The sequence below is a fragment of the Hemicordylus capensis genome, chromosome 6 (genome assembly GCF_027244095.1).
Source record: "Hemicordylus capensis ecotype Gifberg chromosome 6, rHemCap1.1.pri, whole genome shotgun sequence".
NCBI lineage: Eukaryota > Metazoa > Chordata > Lepidosauria > Squamata > Cordylidae > Hemicordylus > Hemicordylus capensis.
In genome coordinates, this window is record NC_069662.1 from 161,823,549 (window position 1) to 161,841,459 (window position 17,911).

General features: G+C 45.5%; 1 protein-coding gene across 2 annotated transcripts in view; it reads right to left on the bottom strand.

Moving 5' to 3' along the window:
• OXSR1 (oxidative stress responsive kinase 1) overlaps positions 1–17,911 on the bottom strand; it is a 124,870-nt gene that overhangs the window by 65,748 nt on the left and 41,211 nt on the right. For both annotated transcript variants that reach the window (XM_053262435.1, XM_053262436.1), the window contains 2 exons: positions 17,472–17,580; positions 5,737–5,878 (listed from right to left, as the gene is read on the bottom strand). In XM_053262435.1, the coding sequence (XP_053118410.1) occupies positions 5,737–5,878; positions 17,472–17,580 (251 nt within the window). The remainder of the gene's footprint in view (positions 1–5,736; positions 5,879–17,471; positions 17,581–17,911) is intronic.

Below are 17,911 nucleotides of genomic sequence, written 5' to 3' on the forward strand. Positions count from 1 at the left end.
GCCAATGTTTCCTGATCCCTGCTCTAGTGTCAGTATCAGCAAGAATAAGATTGTCAATCAACAGCAGCTCTCAATCAATTCCATCCTCTCATGGTTTTGTAAGCTTTGTACCATATAAGAACTCAGTTCTCTTAGTGAACCCTTCAGAAGTAGTAGAGGGCCTGTACATACTGGACTTCGAGCATTTTGGATCAGCGTAGACACTTTTTGAAGACCATTTTCCATTTGAGAAAGACTTACATCAAAACAGAGGTCACAGAGTCCCCATTGTGGAAGTGTGGACTTGTTTCAGATAGAGCTGTGCACAAAACCAGCTGGTCCGGTTCGAGTCCAGACCGGACCAGTTTGGTTGTGCCCCCCTCGACACCCCACCTAGTTCAGGGGGTTCACAAATTTAATTTTTTTTAAAAAAATGTTTTTGACTGAACAGATTGAGGGTTTCATTCAATGTCAAATCAATCCCCCTGAACCAAGGGTTGCTCAGCTCAGTGTCAAGCCTTCGAACCGAACTGGTTCGATATCGAACCGGTTTGCACATCCCTAGTTTCAGATTATATCACCCCACACAATGGACTTCATCATTCCTCCAAAGCTCCATATTTAGTTTCATTGATATGGATTTCCAATCATTCATGTTTTGTCTTGTCTTAGATTGTAAATATCTTCAATTACAGAAGTATACCGGATTAAGTAGTTGCTTACTGTTTATTGCATGGTTAGTGTATAGTTTGGTGGGAATCTTATTGTGTCTTGCTGGCTTGAATCTACACCAAGAGGAGGGTGCAAGCTCCGTATGTTAACCTCTCCACTAATCTCTTCTCCTGACCTGGCCTGTTCCCACTGGATTGCTCCTCTTACACTTTCACTTAAGGAAAAGCAATCCAGCTTTGGAAGGAGGATGGGAGAGAAAGAACTGCATATGAGACAGTCACTAACAAAAGAGCAACAGGGCTTGACAGTCTCCATGGCAATCTTGTGCAGAATGGATTTCTTTTCCTTAAAAAAATGAATGACACACCACAACATCTGTGAGCAATCTTGTGAAAGCATTACTCAGCATTCCAGAAATGCAAGCCAGTATGCTATAGAACAGCCAGGTTCCGCTCCTATGTTTCCAGAGGCCTTGGAATCACTGGGCAAGAGACTGCTGCTAACGTTTTCCCCAAAGCTGCTGAAGTTCTTTATTTTCTGATGTGCAAAGAGAAAGGCCGAAGGAAGAAAGTGCATTTAAACACAGAACATATTTCAGAAGCAGCAGCATATGCAAGGGCAGTGGAAGGCAACAGAGGAGGGGAGATGAAGTGAAACACACTGCAGTGCACACAGGAGTTGCATTTCTGGAGCATGGTTGGAGAGCTGGTGCGGTGCAGTGGAAAGTGTGCTCAATTTCTAAACATTTCTATCCGACTCTTCCTCCAAGGAGCCCAGAGTGGTGTACATGGCTATATTCCTTCTCACAAGCCTGTGAGGTAAGTTGGGCTGAGAGAGAAGTGACTGGCCCAGAGTCACCCAGCACGCTGCATGGCCTGAATGGGGATTTGAACTCACGTCTCCCTGGTGCTAGTCCCACACTCTAATCACTACACCAGACTGGCAGGATATAGTAGTAAAATAAACGATAAGTAAAATTACACTTGTTGGGGAGAGGCTCCCATTCCACACCATGGCAGGTCTGCATTTGTTGCTGCTGCTAAAGTAGTGTGAGAAACAGGATCCCCAAAATGGGGCATTTCTAAAGCCTTGAGACATTCAGATGCTGCTATGCACATACACATTTTTGTGTGAATGAATGAACATTTTAAAAGTTAACCTGGGTGAAAGCCCCTGAAATGCAGGATACAGAGAGGAAATGTAATGCTGTAGCTGTGTTCAACCTAATGTGTGAATGCCTGCACACAGATCTGTACCTGTGTACACGGCACACAGGCTCTGAGTGTCGAGCAGGGCTGGGGCTTCGATACCTTGGCACAACCAGCTCACAAATACAGAGACAAAAGCCTCTAATTCAGCAGGAGCCTGCCACATCCCCGGATCCACTGTGTGGTTCCAGCACACCCTGCCAGCTTTCAGAAGCCAGCCTTTCCAGCTCAGCCACGTGTTAACCGGTTTTATAGTGCTGCAGCACAAACAATCCAGCACACCCAAGAGAAAAACCTCCTGAAGCTGTGCAGGAATCCAAGCCGTTTTCAAAAGTTACTGCTTCCCCTCCAAGCTTGCCCAAATATCCAGTTGCCCAAGAACTAACCGTTAAGTTCAGAAACAGGAGCCCCAGAGAAAGAGACACAATTCGCATTCGGTTAAGCCAGCCCCAATTCTCTTGCCTGAAAGCCATTAAAACGGCACCACCTGAAAGGGCTCAAGTTTCAAACTCTGGTCAGTGGCTTCCCAGCAGGGCTTCAGTTTGCTTTGGTTACAGATTATGCAGAATCATCCACCAAGCAACTGGATACCCGATAATCCACGGGCAAATGAAGCATCCAGAACTGGGAGGGGTGCAAGATATTTGGTATATCAACTGCGACTTGTCACTCATGCCTGGGAGTGACCTCCTTTTCCCCCTTAGTCACAGAACACCCTTGGTCCTTCATAGCCGCTGGGCTGAAGCGCAGTGGCACATTCAGTACCTCTAACCCAGGGCTGCCTTTGAAGTTGCAGCTGCTACTTCAAAGGCAGCCCTGGGTTAGAGGTACTGAATGTACCTTAAGACTGAGTTCTGAATCTAAAGAACTCTATCCAAGTACACCAGAGACTGACCTGTCACCCTGTAGTGAGGGTCAGCAAAGGGCAAGGACCATAGCTCAGCGGAGCGGGGAGGGAAAGAGACTCTCCAGAAGAGCTAGACACCTCACTACTCCTCATAAACACCCCCAAACCTCTTCCTGGACCTCATAAAGGCTTCAGTTCTTATGGGGATGCCATGGAAAGTAACACCACTTGTTTCTGGTTTATGTCTGCATCATTTAGAGCAGGGCTGAACAACTATGGCCCCCCAAGTGCTGCTGGATTACAGCTCCCATCGACGCCAGCCACAGTGACCAATGGACTAAAACTCCCATCATTCCTGACTGCTGGCCACTGTGGCTGAGGGTGACGGGAGCTGTAGTCCAGCAGCAGCTGGAGGGTCAAGCTTGCACACCTCTACGAACATACGAAGCTGCCTTATTCAGAAACATATGATTGGTCCATCTAGCTCAGTACTGTACACTGATTGGCAGTGGCTCTCCAAAGCCCCGGTCAAGAACCTCTCCCAGCCCTACTGGGAGATGCTGCCGGGGATTGAACCTGGGACCTTCTGCATGGAAGCATGCAGATGCTCTCCCACAGAGCTAAAGGCCCATGCCCTAAGGGGAATATCTTACAGTGCTCACATGTCATCCATCCAAATTATTATTATTAGTATTTATTACATTTATATCCCGCTCTTCCTCCAAGGAGCCCAGAGCGGTATACTACATACTTTAGTTTCTCTTTCACAATAACCCTGTGAAGTAGGTTAGGCTGAGAGAGAAGTGACTGGCCCAGAGTCACCCAGCAAGTCTCATGGCTGACTGGGGATTTGAACTCGGGTCTCCCCGGTCCTAGTCCAGCACTCTAACCACTACACCACGCTGGCTCTTGCAATGCAAACCAAGGCAGACCCAGCTTTGCAAATTTGACAATTCATGCTTGCTTCCACAAGACCGGCTCTCTTCAATGCCTCTGATTTAGAGCTTGCCCTAACCATAAAAGCCTGGAGGCAGGAAAGATATTTAAAAGCAATATGCTAGAACAAAGTAAAACAAGATGTGGCTTATTTCTTTGGCAACACAAGGCATTCCAGCAGCAGGAGTCCATCAAGCCATCTTCTCATGTGGACATTTGCTTCCTAATTTATTTGGGTTTAAAAGAAAAAGAAAAAAAAGAGGTGCCACTGTTCAAATTAGTACTCTCTTCTGCAAGGATAGATATTCTGCAGATTCTAATGCCAGAAATGCATTTCACGAGGCCTCCGCTGATTTACTACTACAACAGCTCAACTTCCCTCACCACATCCCAGATATACCATAGCTAAGAAGATGCAGAAACAGTGCCAATAAGCCTGGTGTCAGATTTGGACAGATGCGCAAACTGCATTCATCCTGACCACACCATGACTAATTGGACCAGACTGCTTTTCCAGTCAAGGTATGATCTATGATTCAAGTTTTCCAGCTGCCAGCAGGCTACAATCAAACAATCTTCGCATTGTACTAATCTGGAAAAGCTTCTCAGAACCTATTTCTTCCTATGAAGCCTTTCAACCTATGTCCAACCTACTTTGCTCCATTTCTAACCTGAAAGTAGACACAATCCTGAACTAAAATTCCTTCAGGGCTGGGTTCACACCAGGGGTGTGTCCACTCACAGCAATGAAGGCACGCCTGCATGGAAGAAGTTCATGGAGAACACATCTTACCATGGCTACTAGTCATGATACTATGTGCCATGTGGCAGGGAAGCAGAAGAGGGAGAGAGCTCTTGCCCTCTGGTGGCTGCCTTCTTGGGACAGGGGATTACAACCTTGGTTCTCCAGATTCATTTACATTTTATATCCCGCTCTTCCTCCAAGGACCCCAGAATGGTGTACTACATACTTGAGTTTCTTCTCACAACAACCCTGTGAAGTAGGTTAGGCTGACAGAGAAGTGACTGGCCCAGAGTCACCCAGCTAGTATCATGGCTGAATGGGGATTTGAACTCGGGTCTCCCCAGTCCTAGTCCAGCACTCTAACCACTACACCACGCTGGCTCTAGATGATGTTGAACATCAATTCCCATCATTCCCAGTCACAATGGCCTGTGACTGCAGATGATGGGAGTTGTAGTTCAACACCTGGGGAACATGGGTTGGGATCCCCTGTCCTAAGAAGCTTCTAGTGGGCCACTGTGAGAAACAAGATACAGGATTATACACCAGGGCTACACAACTTCAGCCCTCCCGCAGATGTTGGCCTACAACTCCCATAATGCCTTATCATTGGCCACTGTATCTGGGGATTATGGGAGTCTTAGCCCAAACAGAGCTGGAAGGCCAAAGTTGTGTAGCCCTGACATACCCCTTTGGTCCGACCCAGTCATGCCCTTCCTCTGCTCTTAAACTTAGCATGTAAACTGGGCAATCAAACACAACTTGTGGTAATCCTCACTGTTGCGGCAATGGGAGAAACCTCAGATAAGATCACAGAAGCATCTGACTACAGTCATGACTGCTTGGGCCACATTTTACAGATGTGTACGTGCGTGTGTGTGTGTGTCCAGAGATGGGTTGTGCACACACTGCATTTGCTGGAGTATCTAAGTGCAACTGTGCTGATGCAGCTTTTATGAAGTATCGGGGGGGGGGGCGCAAGGGAATGAGCCTTCGGATTTCAGGAGGAAGAGCTGCACAAGCACAACCAACAAGTGAAAAATTAATCAAATCAACAAGTAAAGATTAATTTTGAAAACCGCAAGGTGAAAAAGCCAAGTGAGACAGTGGTGGGTGCAGCCCCATAACACAGGGTATTGGGCTAGGTGACTTCAGGCATTGTATTCAAATCCTGGCTCAGTCTTGCCAGGGAGACCTGGAGCAATGCCGTCTGTCTCAGCCAGAGTTCTAATGTGTCAAAGGGAAACCAACGCAACCCACCTTGCTAAAGGGACAGACTGTGAAGCACTCTGGTCCCACCAGAAGCGCTAGGCAACTGAGCAAGAGTTAGAATTCAATAAAAGACCCACCTGTGGATTTGCCCGTTTTTATGCAGGTATTCCAGTCCTTCCAACACCTCCTTCAGGATTGTGGCTATCGCAGGTTCATCCAGGACCCCGTTCTTGTGTTCTCCTTTTGCCACAATGTGTTTGATAACATCCAGAACAGACCCTAAGGGGAAGGTAGAAAAATGGGATGAGTAACTAGGGTGGCACATTCATTTACACAGTCAGTTATTGCAGAAAAATAAATAAGTGCAACTAGTTTGGACTTAGTAAGATAGACTTAAAATAAGATAGACTTAAAATTATTTTCTTTATGTAAACCGTTTTGTCATTTTTGTCCGTTTTGTCCTTTCCTTTTTGTTGGAAAGTGGTACACAAATATTAGCAGTAGTAGTTCACATTTCCAGTATTGAATGAGTGGACCATAACAGGGGTTCCCAACCTTGAGCTCCCAGATGCTATTGTACTACAACTACCATAATCCCCAGCCATAATGGCCAGCTGTTGTGGCTGGGGATGATGGGAGTTGCAGTCCAATACCAGTCCTTTGGTACAGAGCCTGATTGTAGGGATAAGTTACTCTCAGCCTAACCTACTTCAGAGGGTTGTTGTGAAAGAAAAACTCAAGAATGTAGTACACTGCTCTGGGCGCCTTGGAGGAAGAGTGGGAAATAAATGTAAAAATAAAATGATGATGATGATGATGATGCTGTTTTTGCAAGGAAATTGGCATTTTCACATTTGAGTTCTTTAAGGACTCTCAGGTGGATGCCATCTGGCCCTGGTGATTTGTTAATTTCTAATTTTTCCAGACAGTTTAGATTATCATCTCTATTTGACACAGTTCTTTAGCCTGTCTACAAGAAACTTGGTTGAGGCACAGGTATACGCTCAGTATCCTCTGCAATGAAGAAAGATTTTTTTTAAAAAGTTTAGCTTCTTTGCAATCTCCATATCCTCCTTAATAATCCCTTTCACTCCCTCATCTGATGGACCAACTCCCACCCTGGCAGGTGGTACCTTTTAGTATACATTCTAACTGGGCTTCTATTATTGTGGTTTTGAATAAACTCCATGAATTCTGGAGTAAGGGACTCTCTTGACTTCCCCTGTTTCCCCCCCCCCCCAAACTCCTTAGAGAAGTTTCCTCTTCTGAAGTTCAGAGTGTCTATGTTAGCTTTCCTTGGCGATTCTCTCCTCGCATACAAGTTGAATTGGATCACACTATGGTCACTGTTCCCTAAATGTTCCACAACACTGACATCTCGCACCATGTCCTGGGCGTCACTCAGGATTAAGTCCAAGATTGCCTTCTCTCTGGTTGATTCCATGACCAACAGTTCTGGGGCACAGTCATTCAGCGTATCTAGAAATTTGGCCTCTGTCATTACTTGAATCTGAATATACTGAAGTCTGTTGTGGGTAACTGAAGTTACCCATTATTACAGCTCTGTCTCTCTGCGACACCTCCCTGATTTCCTTCTGCAACTCCCAGTCACTGTCAGTGTTTTGATCAGGAGGGCAATAGCACGTCCCCAGTAGCACGTTCCCTTTCAGGCCTTGTATTGCCACCCACAGGGTTTCTGTGGAGGACTCTCGTCTTCCTAGGTTTTCTAGCGTGTTAGATTCCATCCCTTCTTTAACATACAGTACTACTCCACTCCCAATTTGTCCCTCCCTGTCCTTTCTATAGAGCTTATATCCAGGGATAAAAGTGTCCCACTGGGTCTCACCATTCCACCAGGTTTCCGTTATATCTATTTCTTCCTTAGCAACCAAGCACTCCAGCTTGCCCACCTTGGAGGCTTCTGGAATTGGCTTATAAGCACCTATATGCTGAATTGCTGGATTCTCTTGCCTGGCGTGTGCTATCTATCTTATGGTCATTTGATCTCTTTGACCAGCCAGCACATCCTTCTGTTTGCTCTTCACCTTGTTCTGTTCTGTCCCCTTCTGGTTTATCTGAAGCATTTACACCCTCGCACTTTAAACAATGGCATTTGCCAAACCAGATACTACCCAGCTCCTGTCAGATATCCCCCAGGTATCATTTTAAAAGCTGCTCTGGGACCTTTTTTTATTTTCAGTGCCAGCAGTCTGGTCCCATATTGGTTCATGTGGAGCCCGTCCTTTTTGTGCAAGCTTGTCTTGTCCCAAAATGTATCCCAGCACCTAACAAATCTAAGTCCCCCGTCCCACCACCACCGATTCATCCACACCTAGAGACCATTGAATGGTGCATTGAATTTTGCTACCTCAGAATCCCACTGCTTTATTCTGCTGCCTGTCTAGACAAGATCTATGTTCTAGCACAGAGGAACAGCTCAGTGGCAGAGCATTTGCTTCACATGTAGCAAATCCCAGGTTCAATCCCTGGCAGCATATCATGACACAGCTGAGAGAGACTTCGGCCTAAAGCATTGGAGAGCCACGGCCAGTCAGTGTAGTCCAGGGATTCTCAAGGTTGGGTCCCCAGATGTTATTGGACTTCAACTCCCATAATCCCCAGCCCCAGTGGCCTCTGGTTAGGGATTATGGGAGTTAAAGTCCAATAACATTTGGGGACCCAATGCTGAGAATCCCTGGTATAGACAATACCGAGCAGGATGGACCAAGGGTCTGACTTGATAGAAAGGGAGCTCCCTATGTTCCTCGTATGTGTGTATATAGATATGACTAGACCCTATCCAGACAGTATGTTGTATGAGTGTACAGATGTCTGCACACTTGTGCATGTGTTTGTGTGAATGACTATACCTGGGTTCATTTTAAAAGTAAACCTGCATTCAGTGGCATTCAGTTCGCTAAATAAATAAAAATTCTATCTATTTAGCAGGGGGAGAGCAACTGGCCCTATCCACCCCCAGTACAGCATCCCTCCAGTGGCTGTTGCTGGTGTCTCTCTTATGTTTCTTTTTAGATCATGAGCCCTTTGGGGACAAGGAGCCATTTTATTTATTTATATCTCTGTATAAACTGCTTTGGAAACTTCTGTTGAAAGGCAAAATATAAATATTGGTGGTTGTTGTAGTAGTAGGTCCTTCAGTGCATCTCCTATCTGTACCATGCATTTGATGGTACCATGCACCGCACCTATGTTTAACATAATGTGTGAAAGACTGTACCCGTGTACAGCTTTGTGTTTGCATACATGGCACATTTGTATCAACTTAACATGTGAATGGGGCTGATGTTAAGCACAGCTTTGCACAAATATATAAAATATCCTTCCAAAGCTGTTTACATGTCGGATTTAATCATTTCGGGGTCAAACACATCAAACATTTGTTTCACTCCCCAGATTATGTGGCTAGTGGTTACTTTCATTATTACATTCAAGTCCCGGCAACAGTAACAGCTTTCCAAAAGGTTTTGAAAGTCTGGCTGAGATCACAAGAGCATGCCGTGTTGTATTAAAATGTCCTTAGAACGCTTACAGGCAACCAATATTACAGCACTGATTTAATTTAGAATAAAGTTTAAAAGAGTTCATTTTGTGGATTAATAGTATGGGTGGAGGAAGATGGCGTGTTCAGACTTGTCAAAGGAATCTAGAAAAGCCTAGAATCCTTAAACCTCCTGAAAAGACTTAACAGTATTTATTTTGATTGCTGATTAAATGCAGAGTGACAGTTACCATCACGAAAAGCCGATTTACATGTTTAGGAAGGGTACAGAGTCAGCCAAGAAGAGTTTTTCTCCCAACCTTTCTACCTTCAGGTGACCTTTTCCACATTAATTTGTGTGCTGACGAATTATTAAACTACTATTGTTCAGCATAAAGGATTCTGGGAGACATGAATACCCAAATCCAAGCTTGTGCAGGACATTTTCCAAAGTACATGGACAATGCAGAGTTACGCTTGTTGCGTAACTTATTCAGGCTGACTGACTTCATGCAGAATTTGGGTTCCTTTTCAGCAGAGTATATGAACGGACCTGCCCACCCTGAGTCTGCTTTTCTGCAATTTCAACCTTAATTTCTTGGTCTTTCTTTGATGGTCTTCTTCCTTGGGGCTACTCGGTAAGCACCCTCTAGTTGGCTTCAGAGCTCCAGTTTCTGTCACAATCTGAATTCCAAGTACATTTTGCAAATCCTGTGACCACAACCACTTTCATTCTTCCTCCCTCCCTCCCAGGAAGAGTGGGGTACAAGTGTAAAAACTAACAGATCCTTGCTAGATCAGGCCCAAGGCCTATCTAGTCCAGCATCCTGTTTCCCACAGTGGCCCACCAGATACCTCTGGGAAGCCCACAACCAGGAGATAAAGGCATGCCACCCTCTCCACCACTGCTCTCCTACAACCGGCATTTGGAGCCTCTGAATCTGGAGATAGCCTATAGCAATCTGGACTCATCGTCATTGATGGAGTCATCCTCCATGAATCTGTCTAAGCCCCTTTTAAAGCCTTCCAAGCTGGTGGCCATCAACACATCCTGCTGTACACCCTGATCACTTTGGCTGCCCTCTTCTGCACCTTTACTAGTTCTAAAATACCCTTTTTGAGATGTGGCGACGAGAACTGCACACAGTACTCCAAATGTGGTCCCCACCATAGACTGGAATCATGGCATTATTGTGGCAGTAATGTTTTATCCTCTAAACTTGAGACAGATTAAGCTGAGAGAATAACCCTATTCCCATACTGTGTTGAACACAAGTTCAATCTGTGTACAATACAAGCACATACGAAACTGTGAGCATGCACATTATGTCTGAAGTACGATACATGAAAATACAGTATACTTCCAGTCTCCTGTTTCTGAGGGGCTTGTTCCCAAGTTCACTTTCAAAATAACTCCACATACAAGGCCCATTCACATGCTATGTTCAACACGCATACAATGAGTGTACACTGAACATGTGTACAGATCGGTACCTAGGTACAGTCATTTACATATTATGTTGAACACAGGTACAGAAGTATACTTCCTATCCTTAACACGCATGTGAAGGCCTGTATTCAGGTTCACTTTTAAAATGAATGCAGGTACAGTCATTCACACCAACACATGTACAAGTGTAGACACATCTGTACACTCGTACAGTATAATGTCATCTGAATCAGGCTAATATTCTCTCTCTCACGCACACACCCATACTCAGATGCAACACAATGTCTAAATAGGGGTAACGACTTATTCAATGCTAACAACCAAACATCACAACTGGGTAGGAATTCTTGAACTCAGGTCCCTTCGCTTCCAATCCATCCACCCTCCTTTACACTCACAAAGGAACAAAACCCTATTCTGGATTTAAGTGAAGTCTCAATGACCTTCTAATAGGATATATAAACAAAGCAAGAATCATTAGAAGCATTTTGGAGCAGAGATACACATTTGTACGGAAGGGGGAAATGGCCAACAATTCCAGCAAAATTGCTAACAGCCCCTGTGATGTACTTCTGGTACCAAATCTAGACTCTCCTGGGTATTTTTAGCATCTAATTTAAGGCTGAGATGTTTAAAGAGTAATGGAAGCTTTGGCAAGCAGGCTCTTTAGCAATGACAAAGAGGCAAGATCATGGCACAAAAGCCCCCTAAAATATTCAATATTTTGGAGAAACTGACAGCCGGTAATGGCGTTTAAAAAGCCACCTCTTCACAGAGGCAAATGCCAGCTGAATCACCAGCACTGACTTAGAGATAAATGTTTATGCCTCCAGCATGCAGAAACAAAGTTAAAAGGCATATTTACGCTGCCGCATGCATCAATAAAATTACTAGTTAGGTTCCAATCTGAGACATATGTAGGAAACAAAAATAGGACACAGGGACGTGCTGGGTGGGGGAAAAAGAAATCCAAGTGTGCATCCAGGACGACAATGAAGACTGCATAGAATCCGAAGTAGGAAGGGACCATGTTAGGCTTTGATGGCTCTAAGTGAGACTTAAACAAATTCATGGAGGGCAAGTCTATCAGTGGCTACTAGTCCTGATGGCCATAGGCTATCTACATGTGCAGAGTCAAGATACCTCTGAATACGAGGGGCAGAAGAGGGGGCATGCCTTCATCTCTTGCCTATGGATTTCCCGAGGCTTCCCCCCCCCTGCTAACTGGCACCTTTTTAAAGTGGTGATTCTCTTTATTTAGCAGGGGGAGAGCAACTGGCCATATCCATCCCCAACACAGCATCTCTCCAATGGCTGTTGCTTGTGTCTATCTTAGGTTTCTTTTTTAGATTGTGAGCCCTTTGGGGGCAGGGAGCCCTTCTATGCATGCATGCCACCTTCGGAACTTTTGTTGAAAAGCGGTATAGAAATATTTGTCGTATTTGTATTCTGCTGGACCACTGTGGGAAAGAGGGTGCTCGACTAGATGGGTCTTGGGCCTGATCCAGCAGGGCTATTCTTATCAGACTCTGAAAGAGAAGAACCATTTTGAACAGGATGCACTCAGACATTTGGCTATCCTTTGCCCCCTAACCAGTATTAAACCGCGGTCTGGAATGCCTGCCTGCCTGCCTGCCTGCACAAGCCATATTTGCCAAGTTCAGACAACTGCCACAAATCAATGGCTAAAACTCTCCTCTCCGTGTGCGTTTGAGCTAGAAGCTGCTTGTGACACCAAACCACAGTTGGGGATTACACTTGAGCTCGATTCAGACATTCTGTTTTACAAGCATATGCTTGTACATAGATACACATTTTTGCATAAATGACTGTACCTATTACAAGTGAATTTGGGTACAGGTCCCTCAAACAAAACACAGGGAGCCATCTTATACCAAGTCAAACCACTTGTCCATCTATAGTTCAGTATCGTCAACCATAACTGGCAGCAGCTCTCCATGGTACAGAGAGGGAGTGGACAGCTGTACCTGTGTTCAACATGACATATGAAGAACTGTACCTGTGTATACTGTACAGGCACTACACAAGTGTTGAACCCAACATGTGAATAGCACTCCAAATGCAGCCATTACAGGTGGGAACATCTGTATTTGATACCTGCGGTAGTTGTTTTAGAACTGGGCAGCTCAGGCGGGGTCCCAGATTCCTTTCTTTCACGCCAAGCTGATGAGAGATTGAAACAGCCTCGCAAAATGGTATGTCTAGACGTCGTGTGGCTGTTTCAGCTTCCCCAAGGGATACCACAGGAGACAGAGTTGTACCTCAGCTCGCTCTCGCCCTCTCCACTATTTATTGCCTCTTCTGTCAGCGTTTTCTCAAAGTGCCTCTTCTGATCCCCACTCCCTTATGCTGCCTGAAAGATGGTTCATTTCCATTGTCTAACCATAGGCACTTTAATATGATTAAATCGTACTCCATGCATGAGCACTTTGGGGGGGAAACAGCATTTCTTGAGTTTATCTCTTTTTCCTTTTCTCTCTTTGAGCTGCACCAAGTTTCTAGCCCTCATGGACTGCAAATTTTAATAGTGGAAATGTACAGTCCGTGCAAGGAATAGGTTGAAAGCCTTGCAATACTAATACTACAGAACTTGGAAAACATCTGGGGGAATGGAGCACCTTCATAAACTCACTGGGACACAGAGCAAGTGAAAGCTCTCTCAATAGGAGTCCTTCACTTACCAACCCCTTGGGAGGCCTGGGTTCAAATCTCCACTCAGCTATGAAGCTCACTGAATAACCCAATGCCAGTTTCTCCTTCAGCCTAGTCTACCCCACAGGGTTGTTTTTGAAGGACCAAATGGGAGGGGTGAACCATGTATGTCACCCTGAGCTCCTTGGAGAAAACGTAGGGGGAGGGGATATCTATGTATCTATCAGCAGTTCCCAAACTTTAGTGTACTGAATGCCCTTTCCAACACCTCAAATAACTGAAAGCACCCTCAACTTAAAAAAGTTCTGCTGTTTTAAAAATTTTGCTTACATCAGACCTTGACACATTCCCTTTGGATCTAAGAACCAGTCCAAGAATTTAGAAGCCAGACAATGGACACTTGAAAAAAATTATTGGACTTAGTAAGGGATGCTGTGAGGGTGGTGGGGAGAGAACATGAATGGGCTTTTCTTTATCTTTTTTACAAGAAACATGCTTAACACAGAAATGGAGCTGCCTGAGACAAATAAAGATTTTATTAACTCACTCTGCCCCTGAATCTTAGTCTACGTGCTATGGTTAAATTCCTAGGCTCCCTGGCTCCCCGGCGCCTGGGATTTGTCAAGCCCTGATACCATTTTACACATCATACAAGGTTACCCCCTGGAAATCCTCAAGTACACTGGAAGGGGACACAAGCCATGGTTTGGGAATTGTGTACACCATGTAGAGATGCACATATCAGGTGGTATATAAATATGGTTTTTTAAAAATCAGTAAAATTACTGCATGTGGATTGGTGACTTAGTATTTAAGCAAGAATCGTGTAATGGGAGGAAAGGGGAGCTGGTCTTGTAGTAGCAAGCATGAACTGTCCCTTTTGCTAAGCAGGGTCCGCCCTGGTTTGTAATGAATGGGAGACGACATGTGAGCACTGGAAGATATTCCCCTTGAGGATGGGGCTGCTCTGGGAAGAGCACCTGCCTGCTTGCATGCCAAAGTTCCCAACTTCCCTCCCTGGCATCTGCAGATAGGGCTGGGAGAGACTCCTGCCTGCAACCTGGGAGAAGCCGCTGCCAGTCTGTGCGGACAATACTGAGCCAGATGGACCAAGGGTCTGACTCGGTACAAGGCAGCTTCTTATGTAGTGCAGAGGTTCTCAAACTTGGGTCTGCAGATGTTGGACTACAACTCCCATCATTCCCAGCACATGATGTTAGTTCCTGGGGACTCAAGTTTGAGAACCTCTGGTGCAGTGAACAAAGCTTTAAGCAAACGTACCAGCCGATATTGGTCTGAGGATAAACAGGACCAGCTGCAGCTCAGCTGGGCTACAAAGGGAAAATATCTAAACATCCACCACTAGCTTATATAAACTTAATATTTTAGCTGAAGCATGCTCTACTTGCGTTAGCCAAGAGACTTCACTTTTCCTGCCTCAGAGTTTTACTGAGCAGTTAAAATCATTTCCAAGAAGCGGAAGTGATCCACCCAGAAGGGAAGAGCGAATCACAGCTAACGAGACACAAAAATGCAATTTAGAGAGTTATTAGAGGGTTTTCAGAACAGAGAGTGAAACTTTGTCTTGGCCTTCAACAGCTTCCTCCGCTGATGAAGTCATCTGCTAACTTGTAGTGTGCATTGGTATTCTAAAGACTTTTTCCTGGGGGAGGCCAACTTCATCTGAACAAAGGAGCTTGGTCGTAGGAGCTATTTCATGAATGGAGAGGCCTCGCAACTCACTACAGAGTGCTCCAAGATTAATTAGGGAGCTAATAATGTTTTGCCAAAACATTGAAATGATACAGCTGAGCTACAAGGCTAAAGACTACTCTCTCCTCCACTCAGAGCTGCTTCAGATATGGCAAGATTCCTATACAAAGCAATCTGAGCTAGAAAAAGACTGAAAGTTCTGTGTCAACTACCTTTAAGACAACACACCCCATTTTCTAGGTGAACTGACTTCCTCGCAGCAATCATGCTGCACCTTAAGTGGCTCTCAGAAGGAACAACTCTCGGAGGAAAAGCTCCGAAGGAGATAACATGGCTATGACTACATCTATACACTGCTTTCCAACCAACTTCTCAAAGCGGTTTACACACACACTATACCAAAGATGGTTCCCTGTCCCCAAAGGGCTCACAATCTAAACAGAAATCTAAAAAAGGCAGACACCAGCAACCACCACTGGAGAGATGCCATGCTAGAACTGGATGGAGGAGAGCTGGTCTGGTGGCAGCAAGCATGAATGGTCCCCTTTGCTAAGCAGGGTCTGCCCTGGTTTGTATTTGAATGGGAGACTACATGTGTGAACACTGCAAGATATTCCCCTTAGGGAAGTGGTTCCCAAACTGGGAGCCTCCAGATGTTGTTGAACTACAGCTCCCATCATCCCCAGCCCAGCTGGGGCTGATGGAAGCTGTAGTTTAGCAATATCTGGAGGCTCTCAGATTGGGAGCCACTTCCTTAGGGGATAGGGCCACTCTGGGAAGAGCACCTGCATGCTTGCATGCAGAAGGTTCCAAGTTCCCTCCCGGGCAGCATCTCCAAGATAGGGCTTAGCTCCTCACTGCTGGGCATTGGACAACTTTGGAAGAGTAGAAATGCAGTATGCACACAGTCACCACCTTGCAACGCTTCCCTTCTTTTACCCCTCCCTCCTCAAACGCCAGGTAAAAAGAGACCTACAGAGATAATTAAGGGAGGAGGAAAAGGTCAATAAAACGCTGATTTATGACACACGCTGGAAGAGCCTTATATGAGTAAGCAAGCTCTTGCTAAGGAGGCAATTTATATACCTCAAAAGGAGATAGTATCTGAAGCAGCTGTACAGGGAGTGGGCAATCTTTCAACATCAGGAATGCTTAACGGCTACGTGGAGGGTGCCAGATGATGGGTCTGAATGCCAAGAAGGTTGCTTCCATGCCAGAGAAGATGTTCCAAGCATAGGCCTGTGAATGGATTAAGGCAAGGGTTCTCAAACCTGGGTCCCCAGATGTTACTGGACTACAACTCCCATCATCCCCAGTCACAATGGCCAAACGGGGATGATGGGAGTTGTAGTCCAACACCTGGGTACAGGTGGTGGACAGCTCATGGAATGGACACTTTCAATGAGCTGCACACTGGCTGCTCCCAATATGGCACTCACCGTGCAACCGCTGTGAAGGTGGCAAATTCCATGCTAGGGATCATTAGGAAGGGAGCTGAAAGAACTGCTAATATAATGCCCTAACAAATCTATGGCATGGTCACACCTGCAATACAGTGTACAGTTTTGTAAGCCACTTTTGGAAATCCTGACAAGCAGTATAAAAATATTTGTTGTGTTGTATTGTTATGGAACCACCTTAAGTGGCACAGCAGGGAAATGCTCGACTAACAAGCAGAAGGCTTGACGGTTTGAATCCCTGCTGGTACTATATTGGGCAGTGGCGATCTAGGAAGATGCTGAAAGGCATCTTCTCATATTGTGCGGGAAGAGGCAATGGCAAACTCCTCCTGTATTCTACCAAAGAAAACCACAGGGCTCTGTGGGGGCCAGGAGTTGAAATCGACTTGACGGCACACTTTACCTTTACCTAGTGTTATGGAAGGGTCCACCATGATGCTTACAGCGTTCACCTTTTCAGATGGACACTGTAGGCATGAGCCATGCACGAGGGAAAGTGAGGAAAGTGATTTACACACCAGCGGGGCGGGACTTCTGTTCCCACTTTGGGTGGTGCACACGAATACACCAACCCTTTAAAATCACATCTGAAGAGTGTACGCCATGGTATCCGGGTGGGGTGGGGGGAGCAATCAGGCAAATTACAGTTTGTGCAAGGCACAGCGTGCTTCCAAACCAGAATCAGAAACCAGCTTCAAACTGTGGCTTCCACTTCTGGTCTGGAGGCAAGCAGGGGCTGCATAAACCAGGAAGTGAGGAAAGGAACAGGAGTCCTTGATGGGGAGGAGCACAGGGCAGTGTGCAAGGCGAACGCACCGAAAGGACAGCCCAACCACAATTTGACCATGGCACATGAAACGAGCCACTGAAATCCTCTCCGCTGAAATGTATTTGGATCTTACGATAAAATTCCATCTAGGTGCCCTTGTGTGAAACTGAAGGAAGTGTGGGATAGCTTGTGTTTATTCAATTGCCATTGCATGATGTTAGGAGATTTTAATCATCTTCATTCTCTTTTGCAATAACGCACCAGTTGCAAAGTCAACTCAAACAGACACGTAGCCACTCTGCACTTACCCCCGCTCAGAAGCTTCATCACTAACCAGAGTTCATCTTTCACTACAAAAGACGTATAGTAAGATACGATGTTTGGATGATGGCACTGACTCATTGCTTGAATTTCTTTCTAGAAGAGAGAGAAATACAGAACACTTCAGATATGCAATTACTATTGCTGTTGGGCCAGGAGCTGTATACAGAAACAGGAGGTCCTGGGTTTCAGGGCAGAGTGCTTACTTAAAAAAAAAAAAAATCAGGAAAGAGACAGGGTCAGCACAAGTGCAAAGAGCACTCACTTCAGACTGCAGGTGGGAGACAGCAGGTGTGAATGCCCCATCGTGGGGGGAAAGGCACCCTGAATATAGGAAGTTAGCATCTCAGGAACAAGGGCTGTCATCAACAATCACCCCTAGACAGGCTGGTTTTCTGCATGCAGGGGGATTTTTCTTTTAAAATGT